This window comes from Myodes glareolus, chromosome 6, assembly GCF_982192425.1.
Source record: "Myodes glareolus chromosome 6, mMyoGla1.1, whole genome shotgun sequence".
NCBI lineage: Eukaryota > Metazoa > Chordata > Mammalia > Rodentia > Cricetidae > Myodes > Myodes glareolus.
In genome coordinates this window covers 13,521,177-13,547,459 of record NC_142031.1, presented here as the reverse complement: position 1 = coordinate 13,547,459, position 26,283 = coordinate 13,521,177, and the positions used below count along the sequence as shown (strand labels likewise).

General features: G+C 48.4%; 2 protein-coding genes across 5 annotated transcripts in view; both read left to right on the top strand.

The window, feature by feature from the left end:
* The window catches only part of Fbxo42 (F-box protein 42), a 64,592-nt gene extending 50,253 nt beyond the window's left edge, over positions 1–14,339 (top strand). For all 4 annotated transcript variants that reach the window (XM_048426668.3, XM_085690342.2, XM_085690341.2 and 1 more), the window contains 6 exons: positions 4,525–4,678; positions 5,708–5,818; positions 7,939–8,035; positions 8,453–8,509; positions 9,127–9,243; positions 9,661–14,339. In XM_048426668.3, the coding sequence (XP_048282625.3) occupies positions 4,525–4,678; positions 5,708–5,818; positions 7,939–8,035; positions 8,453–8,509; positions 9,127–9,243; positions 9,661–10,779 (1,655 nt within the window). In that variant the 3' untranslated portion in view covers positions 10,780–14,339. The remainder of the gene's footprint in view (positions 1–4,524; positions 4,679–5,707; positions 5,819–7,938; positions 8,036–8,452; positions 8,510–9,126; positions 9,244–9,660) is intronic.
* Positions 14,340–20,479: 6,140 nt separating this feature from the next.
* Cplane2 (ciliogenesis and planar polarity effector complex subunit 2) lies at positions 20,480–25,146 on the top strand. The gene is made up of 6 exons (XM_048426680.2): positions 20,480–20,702; positions 20,863–21,012; positions 23,266–23,418; positions 23,832–23,956; positions 24,223–24,359; positions 24,537–25,146. Exons 2-6 carry the CDS (start codon positions 20,901–20,903, stop codon positions 24,784–24,786), a joined length of 777 nt encoding a protein of 258 aa, XP_048282637.2. The 5' UTR covers positions 20,480–20,702; positions 20,863–20,900; the 3' UTR covers positions 24,787–25,146.
* The last annotated feature ends 1,137 nt before the right edge of the window (positions 25,147–26,283 follow it).

Below are 26,283 nucleotides of genomic sequence, written 5' to 3'. Positions count from 1 at the left end.
TGCTGGGAAGAGGGCAATGAGGCGGACACTATGGATCCAGTCACCAGGTCAGACATGCTGAATCTTTTCCGGTAAGCCACCACCTCATGGTGTTACACAGATTATTAGAAATGGGTTAATATCAAGATATGAGAGTTAGTCAGTAACTAACTCTCTAGAGATAATGGGCCAGGCAGTGCTTAAATGAATACAATTTGTGTATTGTTATTTCTGGGACTAAGCTAGCCGTGCAGGAGCTGGGCAGGATGAAAAGCTGGCCTGCCCACAGCTCCTCACTACATATGGCACCCAGACGTGGATAAGTGAATCCACAAAAAGCCTGAGAAAGCTTGGGAAACAATAGAGTAAAGCATATTTTCTTGGTAGCAGCAATTTCTCGGGTCTGCTCTGCTTGCTAGAGGCAAGCAAGCACTCTCATCTAAGGGAGACTTCCTGACTCAACTTCAGCTGCAAAACCTTGCAGCTCTTTTAAAAGGTCCTACCACAAAACACTTAAACGGTGTTGGTGAAAAGCTGAACGCATGCTTTTCGGCTTTCAGCCGTAGCAAGCAAAAAGCTGTGCCGTTTTAAAACCCTGGCTTTCTGGGCTGTCCTGCCAGGGCAATCTCTGACTCTTTCAGCCAGGCAGTCTGACTGAGTGTGGTCTGTGAGCAAAATGCTGCAGCTTGCTTGCTAGCAAGGACCTTGAAACGCCATAGAGTTGTGGCAGTGAACACAGCTCTGGCTGGTATCTCAGCCAGGAGGCTGAAAGCTAAGGAATGGACTGGATCTAGCTGTCAAAGCCACGACTTTTTTTTTTTTAAATCAAAGTTCTTTTTTCTTTTTAATATTTATTTATTTATTTATTTATTTATGTATACAATATTCTGTCTGTGTGTATGTCTGCAGGCCAGAAGAGGGCACCAGACGTCATTAGAGATGGTTGTGAGCCACCATGTGGTTGCCGGGAGTTGAACTCAGGACCTTTGAAAGAGCAGGCAATGCTCTTAACCACTGAGCCATCTCTCCAGTCCCCAAAGCCACGATTTTAAAGGAGAGGATTAATCTTCTCCTTAAAGACTCATGTAGTCAAAAAAGAAAGAGAGATACAGTAAAGAGAGATTCAAAGATGAAGAAAACCTCTAAAGAGTTTACAGTGTATTAAAAATATATGCAGGCTAAAGGTTAAAGTCATTAAAAATAAAGAAGAAAGAAAGGGAGAAATAGGGTGTGGTGGTACACACCTTTAATCCCAATGCCTGGGAGGCAGAGACAGACAGATCTCTGAGTTCAAGGTCTGGTAGCACACACCTTTAATCCTAGCACTGGGGAAGCAGAGACACATGGATCTCTGTGAGTTCAAGGTGTGGTAGCAAACACCTTTGAGCCCAGTTCTGGGGAGGCAGAGACAAAGGGATCTCTGTGAGTTCAAGGACAGCCTGGTCTACAGTGTTATTCCAGGACAAAGATATACAGAGAACCTGTCTCAAAAAGTAAAAGTAAAAATAAAAGAAATAGAGGTTAAAATAAAGCCACATAAAGATGGAAAATACACAGAGAATCTTGATACTGTGTGTTATTATGCTCTCTTTGAATTGTTTGAATGCTGAGGAAGGAGCAACAGTTGCTAAAATACTTTTGTTTATAAATGCTGCTGAATTAATCCAAGATAGATATTTTGAAAATACCTTTGCTTCAAAATTGAAGTCAAAAGGTATGCTACTTTGGAGAAGAGATTCTGCTTTTGTTTCCACAGAAAATGAAAGGCTCTGGATTTATTCAGAGTTAAGAAAAATCCAGTTTGAACAAGGGAGGCCACCTGAAAAATCTCCGACAGGAATAAATGGCCCAGATGTCTGAGTTCTACATCCAGAACAGATTCAGGACTGCTGCCTGAGATGATCGAGACTCAAAGGATACTCCAGACAGGACTTGATTATAACTCTAAATTTTCTTTAGGTCCCCATAAGATTATCAGCGCCCCCAACCATCAGGAAGTAGTCTGAAATACTACACCCACATTCCCAACAAATAAACTATGGGTATTTTCCTTTGTTAAAAAAAAAAAAAAAAAGAGGGAAATGGTGTGGGAGAATTGTCTGTATTCTGTCAATCATATTTTAATAAAACGCTGATTGGCCAGGCAGAAAGTATAGGCGGGGAAATCAGACAGGAAGTAGAGGTGATGCAATGAGAACAGGAGAATTCTGGGAAGCAGAAGCTTCCTCAGCCACTCCTGCACAGACCACAGAAGAGGCAAGATGTAAGCTGCCCAGCTGAGAAAGGTACCGTGTGGCTGACATAGATAAGGATAATGGGGTAACAAAAGTTATAAGAGCTAATAAGTAGCCTGACCTAATGGGCCAATCAGTTTTATAACCTTATGGAGTCTTGTGTGTGATTTCTCTTTGGGCTTGCCGGACGTGGGGTACTGGGCAGGACAGAAACTCCAACAAGCCAGCCCTCGTGTTACAGGGCCTTATGCCTCTGAATGCTAAGGGCGCGCGCACGCACACACACACACACACACACACACTTGCACAGAAATACTGAAATAAACTTTTTTTTTTTTAAGAAAAAGACTCATTTGTTTGTTTGTTTATTATATATAGTATATATTTAGTATGTACGCCTGCAGGCCAGAAGAGGGCACCAGATCTTATTACAGATGGTTGTGAGCCACCATGTGGTGGCTAGGAATTGAACTTTGGAAGAGACAGGCGGTGATGGTGCACACCTTTAATCCCAGCACTCAGGAGGCAGAGGCAGACACATCTTTGTGTGTTTGAGGCCAGCCTGGTCTACAAGAGCTAGTTCCAGGACAGGTTCCAAAGCTATAGAGAAACCCTGTCTCAAAAAAAAAGGGAAAAAAAAGGATTTTTAATTAATTTTATATTTTATGTGCTTGAATATTCTGCCTACATGTGCATCACCATGTGTGTGCTTGATACCTATGGGGTCCAGAAGAGGGCATCAAATCCCCTGGAACTGGAGTTACATGTGAGCTGCAAGCCAGGTTCTGGTAATTGAACCATGATCTTCTGAAAGAGCAGCCGTTGTTTACTATTTGGGGGTCTCCCACCCAGCTCCCAAATAAATACACTGAGATTTATTCTTACTTATGAGTGCCCGGCCTTAGTTTGGCTTGTTTCTAGCCAGCTTTTCTAGCCTAAATTAGCCCATTTCTCTTTAACTACATTTTAACTCTGGGCTTTTTTCCTTTATTTATTTTTTTTAAGATTTTTAAAAATTTATTATGTACACAGTGTTCTCCCTGTTCTGGCACTGCAGACTAGAAGAAGGCACCAGACTTCATTATGCATAGTTGTGAGCCACCTTGTATTACTGGAAATTGAACTCACGACCTCTAGAAGAGCAAGCAGTGCCTTTAACCTCTGAGCCATCTCTCCAGCCCCACCTTTCTTTATTCTATTCTTTTTTTCTTGCTCCGTGGGTGGCTGGCCTCTGGCATCCTCCTCTCCTCTTTTTCTCACTCGTTGCTCACTCTCTTCCCTAGATTTCTCCTCCTATATATATATATATATATATATATATATATATATATATATATATATAATGTATACAATATTCTGTCTGTGTGTATGTCTGCAGGCCAGAAGAGGGCACCAGACCTCATTAGAGATGGTTGTGAGCCACCATGTGGTTGCTGGGAATTGAACTCAGGACCTTTGGAAGAGCAGGCAATGCTCTTAACCTCTGAGCCATGAATGTAACACATCTTAAACTAATATTCCACAACAGTGCTCTTAACTGCTAAGCCATTTCTAGCCTGGTAATTTTTTTTTTATGTATACTACAGTATTTTTCAGCCCCTAGATATTGGGACAAATCACTTTGACCATACTAACAGTGAAGAACTTTGGGAACTAGCTAGCAATGGTCATTTCAAAACAGAAACTCTAGAAAGGCTTGTTCCTGTTTATGAGATCTGTCTTCCCAGCATGAACCAAATTTCTTTTTTTTCTTTTTTTTTCAGATAGGGTTTCATGGAGCCCAAATTGGTCTCAAACTCCATGTGATTTATGATAGGGTTATAGCTCAATGACCCCATCATAAATGGGAAGCATATGTAATATACCTGACCTCTCAGACACCCCAGCACAACAACAGGGAATGGCGTGCAGTTCCTCTCCCCATTCCTGTGCCAGGAGACTGAGTGGGAGCTGAGGTTCACTGCATTACCTAGCATTCTCACTAGCCTATAAAAGATGAAATTCCAAAGGAGGACCTCCACTGACTGTTGGCTACTGCAGTGCATTGTAAAGTTAAGCCAAGATAAGCTGGGACCCTTTGAGATGGGCACCCGCCTACTCTACTTTCCAACAAAAGCTGAGTAACTTTCTCTATTGGTTATGAAGATGTACAAATCAGTAATGAGTCTCTCAGACCTGAAACCCAGCTTCTCTCTCTTCTGCTGTGTGACATTGGTTCCTTCCTTGTCCTTCCAAGGAAAGATGACCTGTAGCTAGCCTAATGAATTCTATGTTCCTAAATCCTAACCATGGTGCTGTTGCCTTTTCCTAGGGTCCTATCCTTCCCCCAAAGCTGGAGCCACTCTAGTCGTGTATAAGGACTTGCTAGTGCTATTCGGTGGCTGGACGAGACCAAGTCCCTATCCCTTACACCAACCAGAGAGATTCTTTGATGAAATTCACACATACTCACCATCTAAAAATTGGTAAGCCATGAAGATAATCCACCCTGTATCTGGAAGAAATGGGTTTCATTGTATTACATTTTAGTGTGTGTGTGCATGCATGTGTGTTTGCATGCTACAACATGTATGTAGAGGTCAGAGAACAACTCCAGGAACTGTTTTTCTCCTTTCACCATGTGAATCCTAGGGATCGGGCTCAGGTTGTCAGGCTTGGTGGCGACTGCCCTTGCCCATCAAGCTATCTTGCTGGCCCAAAAAAAGGGTTTAAATCAATGGATTCTTTATTTTTTGTGTGTGTCAAGAATCCCTTGGAGGGACTGGAGGGAAGACTAGAGCTCCCTTCTCCAGAGGATCCAGCACCCTCCTCTGGACTCTGCTTCCCCACAGCATATAGTCACGTAGACACACATTAATATGTGTATGAAATGTAAATATTTGTAAAATTATTAACAAAACAAGAGAATCCCTTGAAGAGGTTGTTGGAAGCTAAAGTTCTGTTTATGCAGAGGACGCACATCAGGAACTTGCTTCTAGGTTGAGACCTTTGCGACGCCTTTCTGCAGGAGGAGAAGCAGGGGAGCTAGCTCTGTTGTCTCTGAGGAAAGTGGGCAGGCCAGTCAGAGGAGGAGCTCTGAGGTTCAGTGGCTCCTTTTCAGGAGCAGTGTGCATGGAGACCCTGTGTACTGCCGCAGTCTTGGACCACACAGGTTATTTCTCAGACATGGCTGTCTTATTTTGTGTTTCTAGATAGCCCTGGCTGTCCTGGAACTCACTATTGTAGACCAGGCTGGCCTCAAAGTCACAGAGATCCTCCTGCTTTCCCCTCCTGAGTGCTTGAGTTAAAGGTGTGCACCACCATGCCTGACAGACACGTCTCTTTCTTTTTTATGTGCATTTGCCTAACATGTATGTGTGTGTGTGTCTAGCAGGTGCCTGCTAGAAAGGTAACAGGCTGTCTTTCTTAGTGGATGCCACCACTCCTTTGTGTCTTATGCTTTCAAGATGGAGTAAGTGGTTCTGACTTTTGCTTCTTCCCTCTGCTTCCATTAGGTGGAACTGCATTGTTACTACCCATGGGCCTCCTCCCATGGCTGGCCATTCCTCCTGTGTTATAGGTGATAAAATGATTGTCTTTGGTGGCTCTTTAGGATCCCGGCAAATGTAAGTATTTCTGATTTGCTTCATGCTAATGTAAAGATAGAAACTCCTGGACATAACAGGCCAGAAAGGTGAACTAGGCACAGCCTTGTTCCTGAACAAAGTTCTCCTTAACCTAGTTAACTACTTTACCTCAGCGTTTAATTCTTCAGTCTCTCCATCACATATCAAAATTTTCTCCTTAAAATCAAGGTTAAGTGGAATTTCTTTCTGTTAATCCAATGGGGTCAAGTTTTTGTGAAGCTTCCCCCTTGTCTTCTGTCTTGCGCCTATAGAAGGTCACCTTCCAAAAAGCAGGATGCTCTGTTGCCCAGCTCAGGACCTCCAGGAGGAGAGTTATAGTCAGGGTCACCCCGTCCTGTGAAGTGCAGGGCGGGAACAGCAGTCCGTCTGCATTGCTGTGAGTGGGAGCCACAGGAGTTTTCTGTTGAGCCATCAAGAAAGCAGACCCAAGCTTGCTCTCTGACAGGACTCATGAGCTTTGTGTTTTAAAATAGTTATGGAGAGGCTGGAGAGATGGCTCAGAGGTTAAGAGCACTGGCTGCTCTTCCAGAGGTCCTGAGTTCAATTCCCAGTTCCCACATGGAAACTCACACCTGTTCCAGGGCTTCTGTCACCACATACAGACAAACATGAAGGCAAAACATTAATGTACATAAAATAAAATAATAAATTATAAGAAGAGTCCGACCTAGTCTACAAAAAAGTTACAGAGTTTAGGGTTATCCTAGGCTACATAGCACATTTGAGGCCAGCCTGGGCTATATGAAAAATATGTCTTTAAAAAAGAGTAAAACAAAAATGTAAATTAAATAAAAAATATTTGTGGAGAGAAACAAAAGGAACTGCCCTCCAAATGAGAGGACTTAGGGTTTAAGTTTGGGAGTGCCTACTTTGTATCTTTGTGTGTAAGTCCAAGATCTTAGAGAGATAACACTGGAGACTGCAGCCAGGACTCAGCCCTTGCCAGCTTCCTTCCACCACCCCAACTCTGTCTGGCCTTAAATTCACGCAGTCCTTGACCTTGTGAGTGCTAGGGTTGCATTTGGGGGGGGGGTCCCATGCCAATGTCCTGCTGCTCTTTTCCTTTCCTTTGACAGGGAGAGTAGGTGTTTTGAGACAGGAACTTTCTAGATGACCTGACTCACCTTGAACTCACTGTGCTCTGTCTGCCTTTGCCTGCAAGGAAAGGTGTGTGCCATCACGCCCAGCACTGCTGCCCTCTGGAGTTGAATGTGGCAGTTGGTTCTTAATAAAATCAAAGCGTTTAAGCCAGGTGGTGGTGTTGCACACCTTTAATCCCAGCCCTTGAGAGGCAGAGGCAGTTGGATCTCTGAGAGTTCCGGGTCAGCCTGGTCTACAGAGTGAGTTCCAGGACAGCCAGGGCTGCACAGAGAAACCTATCTTGATAAACAAAAACCTGAAGCTTTTACAACCACTGTGAAATACTCTGTTGTCATGATCAGTAGGCCTCTATTAGCTCCTGCACCATGATAGATGCCTTTAGAACCAGTTTTTTGTCTCTCGTTGTTTTTGTTTTTAGAAGCTGCTTCCTGCTTTTACTGTGGGTCCAAGGTATGGAAGCGCACTCCCCTCAGCTAAGACCTTATGACCACAGAGAAATGAAAGGTTGAAAGGTCTCAGGATGGGTTCAGTGCTGAGTATCACTGAGACACTTGTATAATGTGTGTGTGTGTGTCTTATTTTATTTATGTATTTATTTGGTTAGTTGGTTTTTCCAGACAGGGTTTCTCTGTGTAGCCTCAGCTGTCCTGGAACTCACTCTGGCTGGCTTAAACTCTGGCCTCTGGCTCCCTTCCCCACTGGCATGTGCCTGGTTTCTGTCAGTTTTGAAGATCAGCTATGTTTCTGTTCCATAGGAAAGAAAACCAAAGGTAGAGAAAATAAAATTTCTTGTTTAGGATGCAAAACTAGGTAGAGTTCAGCCATGGTGTTTTTTTCTTCTGAAGTCCCTGGACTCTGAGGAAAGCATCTCTGAAGGCTGTTTGTATGAAAGTGATGTAAGTTTTCCCCCTGGGCACAGGCACCAGAAACTCCCAGCCACCGCTGTGCTCTCTGGAGCTCCCAGCTAGTTTCCTTACGACTGTGTTCTTATCTCACAGGAGCAATGAAGTCTGGGTGCTGGACCTGGAGCAGTGGGCGTGGTCCAAGCCGAACATCTCTGGCCCCAGCCCTCATCCCCGAGGTGGCCAGTCTCAGGTACTAAAGAGTTTGACTACTGAGCAGGCGCTGTATTTAGTATCTTTATGGGAGTGAGGGGGAGGTACCCTGTGCAGTGAGCCAAAGAGAATGTCTCTTCTTTCTTTTCTTTTGTTCTGTTTGTTCTCAGCTTTTATTGCTGTATTACTTATAGTGGCCTTAGTGAGTTGTTTTTTTTTTTTTAAGAGAATTCTTCATTATCCGTGATTAACACTCGTGTATTAACATTTTTTTAAGTTAGAATGTGTCTGATAAAGGGTCATCAGTTCAAAGGTCTAGAATTGATGTGGGTTGGGTAGAGTAGGCAGCTGGAACACTCACTTGGGAGCTGGGCGTGGCATTTGTGTATGTCACTGAATCATGAGTCAGATGCCTGTGTCTTTGTAGGTTTATTTTAAATTTCTTCATCTTTCCCAGATTGTTATAGATGATGCAACTATCCTGATCCTCGGCGGTTGTGGCGGTCCCAATGCCGTGAGTATCGGTACCACTCACTCTGCCTCAGCTGGAAATGCTGCTTGTTCAGTGAGACAGAGCCCTCCGGCATGCTGACTCAGAGAACACCCTTACTTTCCGAGGAGATGGGGCTTATGTTTTCCGCCCTTTCCTCTGTTCTCTTTTTTTTGAGGGGGGAGGGGGAGTGAGAGGTTCTTTTAATCAGAAACATTGGTCTCTTAGTCACTCCTCAGTTCTTTCTGCCTCTGTTTCCTCTTTGAGCTGTAAGATTCGCCCATTAAGGTGGCAGTGAGCTAGAAAATAGGTGGAAAACTGAAGTCCACGTGGAATTTACTTTAGAATGCAGACTGAGAAAGTTAATGGACATATGATCTCTCCCCTGCATGCACACACTCACACCAGTTATAGTTGGTGTGTGGGTCATGTGTGAGTGAGTGGAGGCAGGAGTCATAGGCGCAGACAGAGCTGAATGTGAATAGCTGAGGACTTAGGATGTCTGTCCTGCAAAGCCACACACTTTAAACCAGGCAGCACGGCTTTAAGACGACAGTGTGTGTGACACAGTGTGGGACAGCGGTTGTGTGTGTGGGAGCACCTGACAACCCTGAATCCTGTCCTTGGTCCTTCTCTTGCAGCTGTTCAAAGATGCCTGGCTGCTGCACATGCACCCAGGTTCCTGGGCCTGGCAGCCGCTCAAGGTAGAAAATGAAGACCACGGTGCCCCGGAACTATGGTGCCATCCAGCCTGCCGGGTAAGCAAGGATTGAGCAGCCAGCAGGAAATGTCCTAAACTGGAAAACCAAATTTGTTAAGCTGACAGAAGTAGAAAACTGTTTGGTGTCACATGCTCTTTCGGTATTTACCATGTCCATGAGCCGCTTGGTAGGAGGACATAGCTGCACATCATCTGACTTCTAGCTTTAAGGATCCATTTGTCTGCAGAGTGTTCCCCAGGTCCCACAAACAGAGCTCCTGTTCCACAGCTGTAACTGGCGGCACCTCACACTATAGTGCAGTCGCTCGGGGCTACCTGCCTTCCTAGCCAGAACCACTGTTCCTTTCAGCCCCTCAGTCCCGGCCTTTCCCAGTGCCTGTGTTAGACAATGGGGTGGTTGCAAGAATGACGACAGCTGTAGGCGAGGCTGTGAGCACAGTCCTTTGTTTTCCAGGTGGGACAGTGTGTGGTGGTCTTCAGCCAGGCTCCTAGTGGGAGAGCACCGCTCAGCCCCAGTTTGAACTCTCGCCCATCACCCATCAGTGCCACTCCTCCAGCCCTGGTTCCTGAAGCCCGAGAGTACCGCTCCCAGTCCCCAGTGAGGAGCATGGATGAAGCTCCTTGTGTCAATGGCCGCTGGGGAACACTGAGGCCCAGGGCTCAAAGGCAGACTCCTTCAGGTTCCCGGGAAGGGAGCCTCTCCCCAGCCAGAGGAGATGGCTCTCCCATCCTCAATGGTGGAACCTTGTCTCCAGGAACAGCAGCTGTCGGGGGTGCTTCCTTAGACAGCCCTGTACAGGTAGTATCTCCAAGCACTCCATCTGCCTCTGAAGGATATGACCTAAAAATGGGACTTTCTCTAGCCCCCCGACGAGGGTCTCTACCAGATCAGAAGGACTTGAGGTTAAGTTCCATTGACCTGAATTGGGACCTGAAGTCTGCTTCCAATAGCAGTCACGTGGATGGTACAGACAACAGGACAGTTGCAGGGGGGAGTGTGAGACACCCTCCAGAACAGACCAATGGTGTTCACACCCCACCACATGTGGCCAGTGCCCTTGCAGGGGCTGTATCCCCCAGTGCCCTGCGGCGGAGTTTGGAAGCCATCAAAGCAATGTCATCCAAAGGCCCCTCAGCATCGGCCACACTAAGTCCTCCTCTTGGGTCTTCTCCAAGCTCTCCTGGGAGTCAAAACCTGAGCAGTGGAGAAACAGTACCCATCCCCCGCCCAGGACCAGCCCAAGGAGATGGTCATTCTTTACCCCCCATTGCTCGCCGTCTGGGCCACCACCCTCCACAGTCCCTCAATGTTGGCAAACCCTTGTACCAGAGTATGAACTGTAAGCCCATGCAGATGTATGTTCTGGACATTAAAGACACCAAGGAGAAAGGCCGGGTCAAATGGAAAGTGTTTACTAGCAGTTCTGTGGTCGGACCTCCGGAGACTAGCCTGCACACAGTGGTGCAGGGCCGAGGAGAGCTTATCATATTTGGAGGGCTCATGGACAAGAAGCAGAATGTGAAGTACTATCCAAAAACAAACGCCTTGTACTTTGTGCGAGCAAAGAGATAATGTGTTCAAAATCCCTTTTTGTTTGGAATTTTCCAGTGTACAAGCATTTGGACTGAGACTTGGGGAAAACAACATGACTCCCACAGACCAAAACTCCAATTCCAGGCCTAACTCACTCCAGGCTTGGATCAAATCTTCATTAAGGAAAAGATTATATATAAATATATACAGATATATTATATACCCAACTCTGTTTACAAGTAAAGGTGAAACCTTCGTCCTGGTTCAGATGAGCTGTTGCGGAGGCTGTGCTGATAACCAGACCAGTAAGTTAGGGAAAGACAAACAGCATTAACTTCCCACGAGAAGCAAGCTGAGAGCCCCTGTGATCTCTGTGGCCTTCTCAGACAGATGCCGCGCTGCAGGGTCAAAGTCAGTTAACAGAAAAAATTCTTCCCCCTCCTGTTTGAACCACAGAGGACCTGTGATGGCTCTGTAGAAGCACCCTGTGCCTGGTCCTTCTGTGATCCAGAGAAGTCACCCAACAAGAAATACTGTTCCCCACATGCTGGAGTCATGGTGAAACAATGTTTAGAGAGCAGCCATCCGTCTGCCTCCTTCCTGTCCATCGGTCCTTTGAGTTCTCCCTACATCTCTCAGCAAACATGCAGTGTCCAATTATGAGATTTTTCCAACAATCGTGTTTGGTTGCAAGTTGCCAAAAAACATACTGTTTTCCTTTTAGAATTGGGTCCTCAGAGGCCCTTTTCTGTCTGTAGGCTGCTCCCCTGCCCTTCAGTGGCTTGCTTTGGTTTGGGATGTTTTGTTTCACTTTTTGTTTTGTTTGGGGCATTTGGTCTTTTTAAAAAGCATCAGGACTTCCATTGCTCCAGCTTCTCTTACAAAACTCCAGTGTCTGTAGAAGTCAGATGTTCTCAAGCCTTCCACCGCAGTGTGGGGGTACACACCTGTGACCCTAACACTCAGAGCAGGGGCCGGATGATGGGGCTAGCCTGGGTTATATGATGAGACCCTCTCTCAACAAAACAAAATAAAATTAAGATACCAATAACATTAAAACAAAACAAAACTCAGAAGCATCAGAAGACACCCCACCCACCCTAGGCAGGGTCTCACTATGTAGCTCACAAAGACTCTCCTGCCTTCGCCTCCCGAGTGCTGGGAGGAATGACACGTGCCACCAGGCCCAGCCCCAAAGTTTCCTTTTTCTCTATGTGTTTTTTTTAATCTCCATTGCACTGAGCACACCTGTCCCTATTGGTAAAGTGTAGGAGTTGGTCTTAAAGGCGAATCTGGGAACGGTTCCTCCCAGAAAGGGTCTCCTGACTTGTGACTGTGCTGTGCTGTTGGCGGGTTGAGTATCACGTCCTAGACACTTGGAGGTACACTTGGAGATGACCTGGGGGCAGCACTGTCCTTCCTGCTCTCTTGTTTGCACCTAAGTCCCCAGCAGGCTTTGTTTGTACTTTCACTTCAGTCCAGATAAGTGCAACCCCCAGGAGAGGGCTCACGTTGTTCAGAGGGCACCAGAAAGGACTAGACTTGAAGCATAGCCTGTGCATAGGAGATAGCATATAAGATTATTTTAAATGGCCACGCAACTCTGAATTTTGGTGGCTTCTTGTCAGTGGTGAAGGATTTTCATTTTGCCTTTAAAACCAAAACTGAAACAATGAAAGCATTTCCCACCCCACCCACTCTCCTTTTTTCTTGTCAGCATCTCCCAGACACAAGCCCACTGCTGCTGTCCCCACCTGTCTGAGAGCTGGGTCTGCTTCATGCTCAGTCTTCCCTTAGCCATTCGCTCTGCTCTGGTGGTCTCAGCAGGAAAGCCCCTGTGGGAGCCCAGGGAAGGTATGTGCTCTGGAGCTGCTCCCGAGCGAACACCCGTGTGCCTACATCTGTGTGTCCCACTGCTCTGGCTCCCTGCCTTGTTGCTTCTGCCAGTCCTTTGGCCGAGACTGTTTGATCCTGTGGGGCCCTGCCTTATGAGGCGAGGCCAGCAGATGAGCAACCTGGTGTTACTGAACCTTGGCTGTGATATTTACGTGTGGACGGTGTCCCTGGGCTTGGTTTCTACTTAAATACCAAGTATTTCGACATTTGGAAGTTTAAAATCTCCACTTTGTAGTCTTTCTTTTTCCCCTGTGGCCTTCCTAAGCTGGCTGTCAACTGTTGATTCTCCTACTTTTCCCAAGTAGGCAGGCAACAGAAATATTAACCTCTTTGAAAGCAATGGGTTCCTCAGAACTCTGGGGTCCTGGGGCTGCCCGCACTGCTGAGAGCCCGGTGTCTGCAGTCCCTCCAGAGGAAACAGAGCCTTGTGTGCACCCAGCAGTGCAGGACTCGGTCATCCCTGAGCTCTGTGGATGTGTGGCGTGGGAAAGTGACTCCACAGTGACGATGGTGTCTCCACAGAGGTCGGCATTCCCACAACACCGTTAGTTCAAATTTAACCACAACTCCTTTTTTTTTGACACGATACCAATTTTGTCTTAAAATTCACTGAGAGACATGAGACAAAATATTTTGTTTGAACCCTCAGGAGCACCTAAAGCAAATATTTATCAGTATTTAAGTATTTAAAATACATCTTGTTTCTACTTGAAGCTTTAACCCTTTCCATTCCTACAAGTGTGCCTTGGAGAGCCCTCGGTCATACTAACTTCAGTCATTTCGCTGGCCTCTGCTGTGTTCTGGGCACTGCTCCGCTCCTGCACAGAGCCCCTGTTCATTACCCACACCACACAGCAGAGAGCTTTTGTTTTCGTTCCTCTTTCCACCTTTCTTCCTTGCTTGGGGTGAGCACGTCACAACCCCACCTCCCGCCACATTTTGAGATCACCAAGGTGTAGAAAGAGTTTTGTTTAAAGTAATGCTGGAGCTTGCGCTCCTCCCAGCTCTGTGGGTTGATTGACTTTAATGTTTGAACCACCACAAACTGTGGAAGAGCGGCCTTGGAACTCCTTAAATACAGCAGAGAAGAGGAGGAAGCCGCATTGCAGGAACAGCCACTGTCAACAGAACAAGGGGGTCCTCCCTTCCTTTACCATATCTTTCTGGGTTCGTTCTGCTTTGCTTTTCCCCTTCAAAGTGAATCACCTGCTTGGTATGTCCGTCTGTCTGTCCTTGTCCTCATGGTGACCCCAGCATGGTGATGTACTCCGCTTAGTGTTATCTCACCAGCGCATACGATGGTGGAGAGGAGCTGAAGGGGGCCAGGAAAGGAAACCTGGCCTCGGGTACTGCGTACAGCATGTTCTGCTGCCACCATTGGTGGCCTCTCACCACCGTCCTTATGGATGAAAGTCAGCCTGCCTGACTCCACTGTACTTGCTCTGCTCGCTCTGTCCCCTTCTACCAACCAGGGCTCATGTCAGTGCGCACCCACCGTGCCCTGGCGAAGCTGGTGCTGTGAGTGATGTTTCCATACCACTCAGGGGTGCCAGGTGGCTCACCCTGATCGTCATTTTAGGCACATTACAGTGTAGGAATGAAAATGGAACCCATGGATATTTAAATCTGTCAATTTCATTTTTGTTAATGTTTTCCCCTGATGACTTTTTAGCAGTTTAACAAATAAAACAAAAATGGACTGACTTGTCTGGATTGTTTTATTAGTACAGGAGAGAAAGGGGGACTCCCCGGGTGGAGGGCAGTGGGAGGAAGCCAGTGGCTGAAAGGTTGATTGCTGTCCCTGTCCCCACCATGCCTGAAGGACTTGGCATCACTCATGTTTGGTCTCACCCTGAGATGGAGCCCCAAGGGAAGTGCTGAGCACACAGCAAATAGGGCCTGGGTGCTGCTGCCCCTGCTTTTCTCCATTACCCTGGGGTGCAGGTCTTACCAGCTGTGGGGTGGTCGTTTCCACCCTGTGGGTTCAGGAGGGTGTGCTGCTGGAGTAGAGGAAGCACGCCAGCAGTGTGCCTCACACGTGGTAAGTTGTCACCCACAGAAGCCCTCACAGGCTCAGCTCCCTCGTCTCAATGTAAATGACAAGGAAGAGAGCGCAGACTCACCAGCCCAGGTCACTATCCTGAGCCTATAGGAACCTGAGAAAGGTCCCTAAAAGCAGAGGCCCTAGAGCACCCATGGACCTGGCAAAATAGGGGCACTGCCTCCAAACCTACCTGGCTAGCCACATGACTGAGGTTTCCCCTTGCTTCTCTCCCTCCACCCCAAAGGACAGCATCTCTTACCTGTGTTAGCTCTTCTACAGCATTGCCAGGGAATGGGTGTGAGGGGTGGTTTCACCCTTGCTGCGAGTGTTTGAGTGGACACTGATGAGCTGCTGGGTGACAGCTGGTTCATGCACCAGGTCAGGAATGAGCTCTCCCTGCCCCTTCGACTCTTGAAACTACTTGAGTCTTCGGACTCAGAGGGTCCTAGAAGTGAGAGGACTTATAATACAGACTTTTAACCAAAATAGACTTGGGACCAGATATGAACTGGGATAAGCCTCCTTCCTCACTTTGATCCTCAGGCTGTCAGTAAAGCAGTGTTAGGAAGCCGTGTTCTAGCAATTTAGCTGGAAACAGGCAAGACTTTTGAATGGATGTGATTCCCCAAACGGCCACTTGGGGGAGCCCTAGGAAAGACTTTGCACGTGCACGGTGTGTGTGTGTGTGTGTGTGTGTGTGTGTGTGTGTGTGTGTGTGTGTGTGTGTGTGTGTGTGTACACCCTCTGTCCAATGTAGTAAAGAAAGAGACAAGATGGCTTGCCCATTGTTTCCTTTTCCGAACCCTGGTTGGCACTCCCTGATTAGCCTGCCTCAGTTTCAGAATGCCTCCCCCAGGCTAACCCTTGCAGGCCCAGCACAGCCTTACCCCAACCCCAGTGTTGTCTGTCCCAGTCCCCAGCTGTGGGAAACTCAGTATCTCTCTGAAGCTGGTCTCTGGACTGTCGATGCTGTCAATATATACAAACAAAAAAAGCCGGTGTCTTAAGGCCGAGAAGTCCTAACATTCTCCCCGACACCCACATGCCCACCCCTTGCAGGATAGAAAGAAGGGCTGCTGCAAACACTTGGCAGGAAGGCACGGACTGTTGTCTGTGGAGGGTGGCACTGACCTGGGCACCCTTTACTGACCCTCACCCCCAGGCAGTGGCACACACTAACTCACCCCTGGTGAAGCTTCTGGCTTCCTCACCAATGTTTCTCTCCTCAACAGTCAGCAGCAGATCAGAGGAACCATTCCATCCAAACCCAGCTTAGTGAACAATGAATTGTTGGGCTTACATGTAGGAGCATGGGTGGGGTTGCTTGCAAGAGCATAGGTGACCCCCAAACAGCGGCTACACTGAAAAGTCCCACCGCAGCATGAGTAATGAACTCCCCCAAACTGGGGATGGCATCCATCTTTAGTTAATGTTCCTCCTATATACTCTACTTCCTGAGGCCATGTGCAGTTGGGACACAGTTACATGCAGTTGGGTAGGGGTGCATGATGGAGTGGCTGGGACCTCCAGTGAAGATCTAGTGTCCTTCCTCACCCCTCCTGTGAGGGACTGTCAGCAGGCCTGATCTTGGGAGAGAGATCCCTTCTCCATAGATAGTCACAGGTACTTGATTATGCTAGTAATGGCTATTGGGATTGGCAGACTGATACAGGACTATATGATGGCCTGAGTTCATCCTCTCGGATGTGGCCGGAAAGATCAAAACCTGAATCCCCACCAGGAGGAGAAACCAGACCAGACCAGCACCAAAGGGCTCAGTGCAGAGTTCTCCCTGGAGCACACACTTTGATGGTCTCTGAGTGAGTGACACCCCTCCCCCACCGAGGCTTTCCTGGCATTTGAGTCAGCCTCCTCCAACACTGAACATGAGCCCCAAGGCTGGGGGTGCAAGAGATCCAAAAAAGAAGAGGCTGGGCACTTGAGAGACAGAGGCAGGTGGGTCTCTGAGTTCCAGACCAGCCTGGTGTACATAGTGCGTTCCAGGAAGCCAGGACTGTGTAGGGGGACCCAGTCAAGAGAGAGAGAAAGAGAGGAACTAGTTTACCTGGAAATTGCTGAACTGAAATGACGGATTCAGGGGTGCATTAAAATGAGACAAGAGGTCTGGTGGTGGTGGCACAAGCCTTTAATCCCAGCATTTAGGAGGTAGAGAGCAGTTGGCTTTCTGTGAGTTCGAGGCCAGCCTGATCTACAGAGTGAGTTCCAGGCCACACAGAGAAACCCTGTCTCAAAAGTGTGCCTGTGTGTGAGTGTATGTGTATGTAAGTAGTACCCATAGAGGCCAAAGGGGGTAACAGGTCCCCTGCTCTGTCTATATGGCTAACAGTTCCAAGTGGCCTGACCATTCACATCCTACACCCACTGTCTGTTGTCACCTCCAGCTAGTTCCCACCCAGCCCTCTTTCCAGAGCTTTCTCTGATACTCTGGTCTGCACGTCCTTTCTCTCTCAGGGGAAGCACTATCTACCCATTGGCTGGATAGACATCATGACGTCAGGCTGGTACCATCGACTGTGCTGGCTGTGCTTTCAGTTTGGAGAGTGGCCTGAAGGACGCTAGTGGGCCATGCAGGAGGCCAAGCAAGCAATCCAGGCAAGAGTCAGATGAAGACTTACATATTTGGGCTGGAGAGATGGCTCAGAGTGTAACATGAGGGGCCGGCTAGTTGGGGTATCTGTTCCTGCCCAGTACCCCACAACCGGCAAGTCCCAGAGAAAATCAACCACACAGAGAACTCTATAAGTTATAAAGCTGATTGACTCATTAGCTCAGGCTTCTTGTTAACTCTTATAGCTTATATTAACCCATTATTCTGATCTATGTTAGCCACGTGGCTTGGTACCTTTTTCAGCTGTCAGCTTACATGTTGCCTCTTCGGTGGTCTGTGCAGGAATGACTGAGGGAGGTTCCTGTTTTCCCAGAATACTCCCAGTCTCTTTGCTCCACCCCTACTTCCTGTCTGGCTTTCCCGCCTATACTGCCTGCCTGGCCAATCAGAGTTTTATTAAAATATGATTGACAGAATACAGACAATTCTCCCGCATCATCAGTGGTTAAGAGAGCACTGGCTGCTCTTCCAGAGGTTCTGAGTTCAATTCCCAGCAACCTCATGATGGCTCACAACCATCTATAATGAGATCTGGTGCCCTCTTCTGACCCACAGGTATATATGCAGGCAGAACACTATACATAAGAAATAATAAATCTTGGGCTGGAGAGATGGCTCAGAGGTTAAGAACACTGCCTGCTCTTCCAAAGGTCCTGAGTTCAATTCCCAGCAACCACAAGGTGGCTCACAACCATCTGTAATGAGGTCTGGTGCCCTCTTCTGGCCTTCAGGCATACATGCAGACAGAATATTGTATACATAATAAATAAATAAATAAATATTTTTTTAAAAAAAGAAAGAAAGAATAATAAATCTTAAAAAAAAACTTATGAGCACACCATGAGCCAAAGGGAGCAGATTGCTGCTACTTCAGGTGCACCGAGGGGGCAATAGAGGGTTTGAGGCTTTGTCCCTCCCTCAGGATACTCAGGCCATCCATTTCTTGCTTTCAACCACCAGGCCAACCTGGACTCCCTATTGAGAGCTCATCTCCAAAGAGGAAGGAAACAGCAGCAGGAATTGAGCAAAGGAGAGGCCATGTCCAAACATGGAGAAGGCCAGGGTACCAGGAACCAAGCCTGAAGTGAAGTTGGATAGGCAGCCTCTGGCTATGCAGAAATCCTTGACTGTTGTTTGAGCCCCAATCCATGGTACCTGTCAGAGCAGCACAGTGCAGATATTAAAGGTACAGACTCCCATTTCCCCCTAGGCCGCAGGGCAGAATTTCCCTGCATTCACAGACTCTATGCTCCCAGGTAAAGCAGGGCCATCAAGCATCTTCTCCTGAGCTCAGGCAAAACAGTGAATACTGAATGAACTCCTCACCCTCTGGCCACCACTGCTCTATTCACCAGCCTCCCTGTCTGTGCCCAAGAGACTTGACACCATGCCAGGGCTCCCCACGTTAACACCAGCTTGCTCTGCTGTTTGCTACACTTTCTCATCTGCCCCCCCCCCCCGCATTGTGTCTCCCACAAGTCAGACCTGGCAAGGCTGGATGTGAAGTGTAGAAGCCCAAAGACAATTCAGACTGAGTCCTCCTGGCCATGGAGACAGCCGTGCACAGCTATGGATCACCCTGGCTGGGCAGATCCCCAAGCATTCCAGAAAGAGCCCAGGAGCATGAGCAGTGGCTTCCAGCCACAGAGTCCTGTACAAATGGTTTTCCTCTTGTACTTCTGCCTCCAAGCAGTGTAGCCAGCGAGGAAAGCTCCTTCTCTTGCACCCTCCTCCCTTCCCTACCCACTGAGACACAAACCTCTCTCTTGAAGGTTTGTGGCCCTCTTCCTGTTATCAGCTTCACTAGCCCCTCCTAGGTGCTGGGGTGAAGTGCTGAAAACCCAAAACCCAATCTGGCTGGATGGATACGTGTTTTCAGAGTCAGGTAACCCAGGCTTCTGAGTCTGTTTTTCCACTGGCTAGCTGTGTGGCGGGTGTAACCCCAGACAAGCTATGTCATTCCTCGGGCTTTCCTCATCTGTAATAGAAAAGACATGGTACTGTTTATACGGAGATGAATGTCCATAGACTCCAGTGCAGTAGCCTCCACCAAGCTCCCTTAACTCATTCATTGCAAAGCAGTGGCTGGCCCTACTTGAAGACACACTGTGCGAGATACCGGTGAAGAGTAAATGTAATAGACGCCTCTCAGAGCTGGTCCCTTTGTCCTGTCCAGTTCACGTCATTTACTGAGCAGGCCAGCTTCTGGGTTGCTCACAGGCCCAGGCTGGAGCATCCAGGCTCAGGGCAGGACTGTGGCTCACCCTTGCTTCCACAGCTCCTACTAGATGCTGAGCACACAGTAGGGGCTTAGTCACCATTGAATGAAAGAAATTAATAAATCCATTAGTAAACAAATGACTCTTTATTCAGACCTCTTACAAAAGTCTCTTGACTTCTCTGTCCAGAACTGTTTTTTTTTAAATATTTATTTATTTATTGCATATACAATATTCTGTCTACATGCATGCCTGAAGAGGGCATGAGGCCTCATTACAGATTGTTGTGAGCCACCATGTGGTTGCTGGGAATTGAACTCAGGACCTTTGGAAGAGCAGGCAATGCTCTTAACCGCTGAGCCATCTCTCCAGTCCCAGTCCAGAACTGTTTGATGGTGGACCTGTTGAGCAGGAATCATGGGGGCTGTGACATTAGTAACAACAACACAATAACTAAAGCCCGCTGAGCTGTGGTGCCCAGACACTGTTGTAAAGAAGGCTATGAGGAAAAGGGAAGGGGGGCAAGTATAGTGGTGCACTCCTTTAACCCCAGTACTAGAGAGGCAGAGGCAGTATTTTTGTGAGTTCGAGGCCATCCTTGTCTGCATAGGAAGTTCCAGCCTAGCCAGGGAGGATACACAATGAGACCATCTTAAAAAAGAAAGAAAGGAAGGAAGGAAGAAAGAAAGGAAAGGAAAGGAAAAAGCATTCAATGTTAACATCCACTTTGTAGAAGAAGAGAGTGAGGTACAGAGGACTCAGGAAGGCTCCTTCCTGGAGGAGATGACTACGTTTGAGAGGAAAATCTGAGCCCAGACTGGTAAAGCCAAAGAAGATCCAGCTAAGGGATGGAACTGCAGACCTTGTGGAACCCACAAAGACCGGCCCGAATTCAGGGGCCCCGCCTCTCTCTGCGTCGTCATGGCAACATCCTGCACATGCGCCTCACGGACCGCGTCTAGACCTGGCGGAAGTGGGCTCTGCGGGCTGGGCAAGCATGCAGGGCGGGCTTTTAAAGGGATCATTCCCTCCTCCTGCTTGCTTGCTCGCCGGGACTGTGAAAGTTGGTGGTCCCGGGAGTCGGAGTGTAGGAGACAGAGGTGAAGCCGAGCTGTGAGACCCTCGGAAGGCGACAAGGCAGAAGAGGCTTGTGGAAATACCTTCCTAGAATAAGGTTGGGCTGTTTCCCCAGAGAGCGATGTGGAGGAGTGGGGCTATGGAAATGCACCTTCGGCTGGGGAGCCAGGCTTCAAAGGAGAGCTAGAAAGAGATTAAGAGGAACCATGGGGCCGATTTGGGATAAAGTTTAACCCTCTCTCCACTCCTACTCCCAGTATTCTGCCACGTCCTAACCTCACTAGCGTGCTCAACCATGGCCAGACCTCCCGTGCACGGTTCGGTGATTGTCCCAGACTGGCATGAGACCGTCGAGGGCAAGGAGTACTTGGCCTGCATCCTGCGCAAGAATCGCCGGCGGGAGTTTGGTAAGTGCCTCCCCTCACCACGCCACACACCACATACCACACCTGTGCTCTCTTGACACTCCCTGGGGTAGCAGAAACAGGACAGTGGGACCTACCCAACAGCAGCCCTTACCATCGAGGTCCCCTGGATGCTATCTCTCTAGGGCCCCCTTCCCCAAATCTCCTTAAAGCTAATTCCACCAGCAGAGCCAGGAACATGGAAACAGACCATGCCTGCCAATAGCAATTGTCACCAGAGATGCTGTTGACTGAGCCCTCCTCACCTGGACTTACGCCCTCTGCTGGGCGCTTTGCACAGTGACCCTCTAAGCAACCTTTTTCTAGAAGACAGGGTTTCACTATATAGCCAAAACTGGTTATGTAGACCAGGCTGACTTTGAACTCAGAGATCCACCTGTTTCTGCCTACCAAGTGCTGGGATTAAAGGCATGTGCCACCATTTAACTTTCTTCTCTTTTCTTTATTTCTCATTGTTTTTGTTTTGTTTTGTTTTCAAGACAGGGTTTCTCTGTGTAGCTTTGGAGCCTGTGCTGGCACTTGTTCTGTAGACCAGGCTGGCCTCAGACTCACAGAGATCTGCCTGCCTCTGCCTCCTGAGTGCTGGGATTAAAGGCATATGCCACCAACACCTGATGGTTTTTTTTGGTTTTTATTTTGAGACAGGATTTCTCTATGTAGCCCCTGGCTGTCCTGAAACTCACTCTGCAGACCAGGCTGGCCTCGAATTCACAGACCCGCCTACCTCTGCCTCCCCAGCCCTGGGATTAGGCATATGCCACCAGGCCAGGCCTATTCAACATTCTTAGCAGAACAGTTAAGAAATGTGCTTAGGATCATACCCTAATGAAGAAAGGAGAACCCTTCAGTGCCTTGCTATCTAAGGTGAGACATTGGTGTGCTCCTGAATTAAGCCACATTACCCAAGCAAAGCCCTGATTCAGGCCAAGAGGCATGACATCTGCTTTGGGAGTCCAGCACCACCAGGCTTCAGACCAAAGCTACTGAAGAGGCTGAGGCAGGAGGATCACAAATTCGGGATTGCAAGGGCAACATAGAAAGATTCTGTCTCATGAGGCTGGGATATAGCTCAGTGGTAGAGCTGTCACCTAGCATGCCAGGGGCTGTTCTGTCCCTGGCGCCTCAAAAACCAGCTCAGAACTTAGGACTTCAAATCATTAGATTATGGAATATCATCGTTTTGACATTTTTATGTTCAAGGTTTTATTACTAACTATTCTTTGTGTGTCTGAGTGTCTTACTGGCATGCGTTATCTGTGTAGCACATGCATGCAGTGCCCTCAGAGGTTAGAAGAGGAGGGCAGATCCCCTACGACTGCAGCTTCAGATGGTTGTGAGCCACCATGTGGGTGCTGGGCATGGAACCTGGCTCCTCTGGAGGAGCAGCTGGTGCCCTTCACCACTGAGCGATCGCTCCAACCCTCTTGTGCACGTTTTAAGAACTCATAAAGATCTCAACAAATTGGTTTAATGGAATTTATTTCTAGTAACTGGAAATACTTGTGCCTATATTTCCCTGTTAAAGGAGAAATTCTACAGCACCATGTTTTGTGTATGAGAAATTCAGATTGAATAGTAACAATAAAAAATATTTTAAAGCCAGTAGTGGTGGCACATGCCTTTAATTCCAGCACTTGGGAGGCAGAGGCAGGTGTATCTCTGTGAGTTCCAGGCCAGCCTGGTCTACAAAGCAAGTTCCAGGACAGACAGGGATACACAGAGAAACCTTGTCTCAAAAAACAAAAAACAAAAAAAACAACAAAAGAAAAAATTTCCAACGTCAAACTTAAAAGGGGCCTGGAAAGGCTGGAGAGATGGCTCAGCAGTTAAGAGCACTGGCTGCTCTTCCAGAGAACCCAGGTTTGATTCCCAGTACATACATGGCGGCTCACAACTGTCTGTAACTCCAGTGGTAGGGAATACAACACCCCCCTCTGGTCTCTGCAGGCACCGGGCACACATATGATACTCAGACATACATGCAAGCAAAACACCCAGTGGTATGTCATCCAGGCTCCGGGCAAAGCTCTCGAGCATCTGGCAATATGAACAGATCAGCTATGAGATCCTAGGTCGTCTCTGTATATTCTGGGCCTCTGTAGAGCTGGGTTGAAGGCTGGGTCGAAGGCGGAGAGCCAAGCTGGCTAGTTAACTTTAGATAATAGGGTATTTCTCCCAGGGTCTGAGCAAGAGCAGAATTAACTCCCCAGCTCCCTGGTTCCCTCCTTGCAACAGGGTTACTGGAACGGCCAGTGCTGCCCCCTTCAGTGGCCATTGATACCGCCAGCTACAAGATCTTTGTGTCCGGAAAGAGTGGTGTGGGCAAGACCGCACTGGTGGCGAAGCTGGCAGGCCTGGAAGTGCCTGTAGTGCACCATGAGACAACTGGTGAGTGGCTGGAACCCTCAGCCTGTCCTTGGTAGCCTTCCCTGAGAGACAGAGGCAAGAACCAGGCCCCAGACTGCCTTAGCAGGGGTTATACATAACAATGCCATTTCCTCTGTGGCCAGTTGGCATAAAGGTAGATGCTTACGACCTGCCCATCCCCCAGCTGTGTTTCTTTTTGATCCATCCTACATCCCAGGACATTTGAGATCTCCTCCCTCCCGCTTTCTTGTATCACAGACCTACCAAGGACTCCTGTTCCTTCCTGATCTGAGGATTCTCCCAGGTCAGGGACCATGCCTTCCACATCAGGGTGGTGATCCACAGGGTGGACGTGTATCTCTTCCTCATGCCCCTTCCCAGCTCCGCCCCACTCCGCATCCCACTTCTGATTGGCTGATCCCAATTCTCCTCAGGTATTCAAACTACTGTGGTGTTTTGGCCGGCCAAGCTAAAGGCCAGCGACCGTGTGGTCATGTTCCGCTTTGAGTTCTGGGACTGTGGCGAGTCTGCCCTCAAGAAATTTGATCATATGCTGCCGGTGAGCTGGGCAGGTGGGCCTGGGCGGGCTATGGGTGGGGCTTGTCAGAGACCCACCCTGTCTACGGGAACCTGACTTGGGCATTAGTTACCTGAGGACGGTGGGTGTACTGGGCTGCAGGTCTCTGACTAGCCCCAGGACCTGTGTCCCAGCCACTCTCTGCTGGGCCTCGGTTTCTCAGTCTGTGGGAGGAGGAGATGCCACTGATCCTTCTTGGGGGCCTCTAGGCCCGCGGAGTCACGTGGTCACGTGTCGTGTGTCCTCAGGCTTGCAAAGAGAATGCAGATGCCTTCCTGTTCCTCTTTTCTTTCACTGACCGAGCCTCCTTCGAAGACCTTCCTGGACAGTTAACCCGTGTAGCCAGCGAAGCCCCTGGGGTCGTCAAGATGGTCATTGGCTCTAAGTATCCTTTGAGTGGCCCGTAGGATGCACACCTGGTAAAGTATCTGTCACCCTGTGAGGTCCAAGCCATAGTTTTCCTTTAAAGGCTGGCTCTGTGACCTCTGGAGAGCAGGCCGAGGCTGAGTGTGCTGGGATGCTGAGCAGAGCCTCTTGGCTAGGAGCCTTAACCCTCCTCCAGGTTTGACCAGTACATGCACACAGACGTGCCAGAGCGAGACCTCACAGCCTTCCGGCAGACCTGGCAACTGCCCTTGTTACGGGTGAAGAGTGTGCCAGGGCGGCGGCTGGCAGATGGGCGTACCCTGGACGGGCGGGCTGGGCTGGCTGACGTTGCACATGTGCTCAATGGCCTTGCAGAGCAATTGTGGCACCAGGACCAGGTGGCCGCCGGCCTGCTCCCCAGCTCCCCAGAGAATGCTCCTGGCTGAAGGGTGATGGCATCTTGAGTAGAGACAGGGACAGATGACCCCCACTCCCGTCTCTTGGGTGACCCAGGATCGATGGTGGGACCTAGGGCCCAAGGCTGATGCAAGAACACTGTTCTGTCCTCGAGACTGACTGGGGAGGTCCTCACCTGGCTGTCAGATGGGGACACAAGGCTCCAGAGCTGAAAGTCTCCCAGCCCCATGGCCCTTCACCCTTCTGCAGTACCCACCGAGGGCAGGCTGGGGAGCACATCTCAGAAAGACCCTGGCCCTCTCTTGACTTCAGCCAGGAACGTAATTGGTTGAAATAACACCACTTGCTCTAACAGATAAACTCTGACCTCTCAGTGGCTGAACTCTGTAGATGTGTTTTGCTTTGGTTGTTTTTTTTTTGTTTTTGTTCTTTTGGCTCCCTGCACCGACTCAGAGGCATGTTCCCAGTTCATTAGCATCCCGGGCAGCAGACATGGAATGAGTGCATATAGAAGGCTACCGGAGGTTTCTACGGACACACTGCATTGACTGGTACCCAGTCACATGGCGGAAAAAGGGAACCTGAGAGAAGTGGCCCACCTGCATATCCAGGGAGCTAAAGACTATTTTGGGCATCAGCGGTAGGGTAGCCGGCACGACATGACACACCAGGTCTCTGTTCACATGGAGTTCATTCTAGTGGCAGGAGACAGACAACAAACTAGAGAGATAAACATTGTGAGGAAGCTCAAGGGACAGGGCCTCTTTGGCGTGTAGAAGGTGCTTAGTAAACGGTTGTTGAATGAATTCACGAATCTAGCTCTCCGTCTATCCAGCCATTCCAAGACTAGTCGTTCAGTCGTTAGCGTTTTCAGAAAGCAAAACCCACTATTTTAACAGGAAATTTAATATATTATTTGGATATATTGGTGCTGGAAAACTGAAAAAGCAGAAAGGGAGTCGAAGAAGCCATGTCGTCGACATCAGTGGTTCCCCTGGGAGCCGTGGTATACAACTCATGGCTTTCCAGAATGGCCTGACCCTTGCACACTGCCCCGCCACCCCGCTACTGAAGTGTCCCCCTGCTGTCATCCTACTTGGCTCATCTTATCTTTATCTGCAGCTAAGAGTCATTTTTGCAGAGTGTCTGTCTGTCTGTCTGTCTGTCCCTGCAGAGGTTCTCAGTAGGACCTGCTCACAGCTATGTCTCTCTGCTCCTTTGATGTCGGTCTCCCCAGCTAGTCTGAAGATTCCATCAGTATGTAGACCTTGTCTAGTGTGTTCCCTGTGGGATACACATATTCTGTGGGATACACTGTGGGATACCCATCACTGTGGGATACCCATCACTTTGGGGTACCCATCATCACTTTGGGATACCTAGTGTCTACTGCTGAGTCACACGCAGTCAGTTAACTGTTAAGACTGGTAAATTAACCTCCCTGCCCATCCATCTATCCTCATATCCACCAACAATCCAATCAGACCTTCATCTGCTTAACTGTTCACCATCCATCCATCCACCCA

What these genes read in the sequence shown, in the direction of transcription:
- Cplane2 (XM_048426680.2), top strand. Translation starts at nt 20,901, where the DNA reads ATGGCCAGACCTCCCGTGCACGGTTCGGTGATTGTCCCAGACTGGCAT. An exon ending in AGTGCACCATGAGACAACTG is followed by an intron (nt 23,419 to 23,831) that starts GTGAGTGGCTGG and finishes AATTCTCCTCAG; the next exon opens with GTATTCAAACTACTGTGGTG. An exon ending in AATTTGATCATATGCTGCCG is followed by an intron (nt 23,957 to 24,222) that starts GTGAGCTGGGCA and finishes GTGTGTCCTCAG; the next exon opens with GCTTGCAAAGAGAATGCAGA.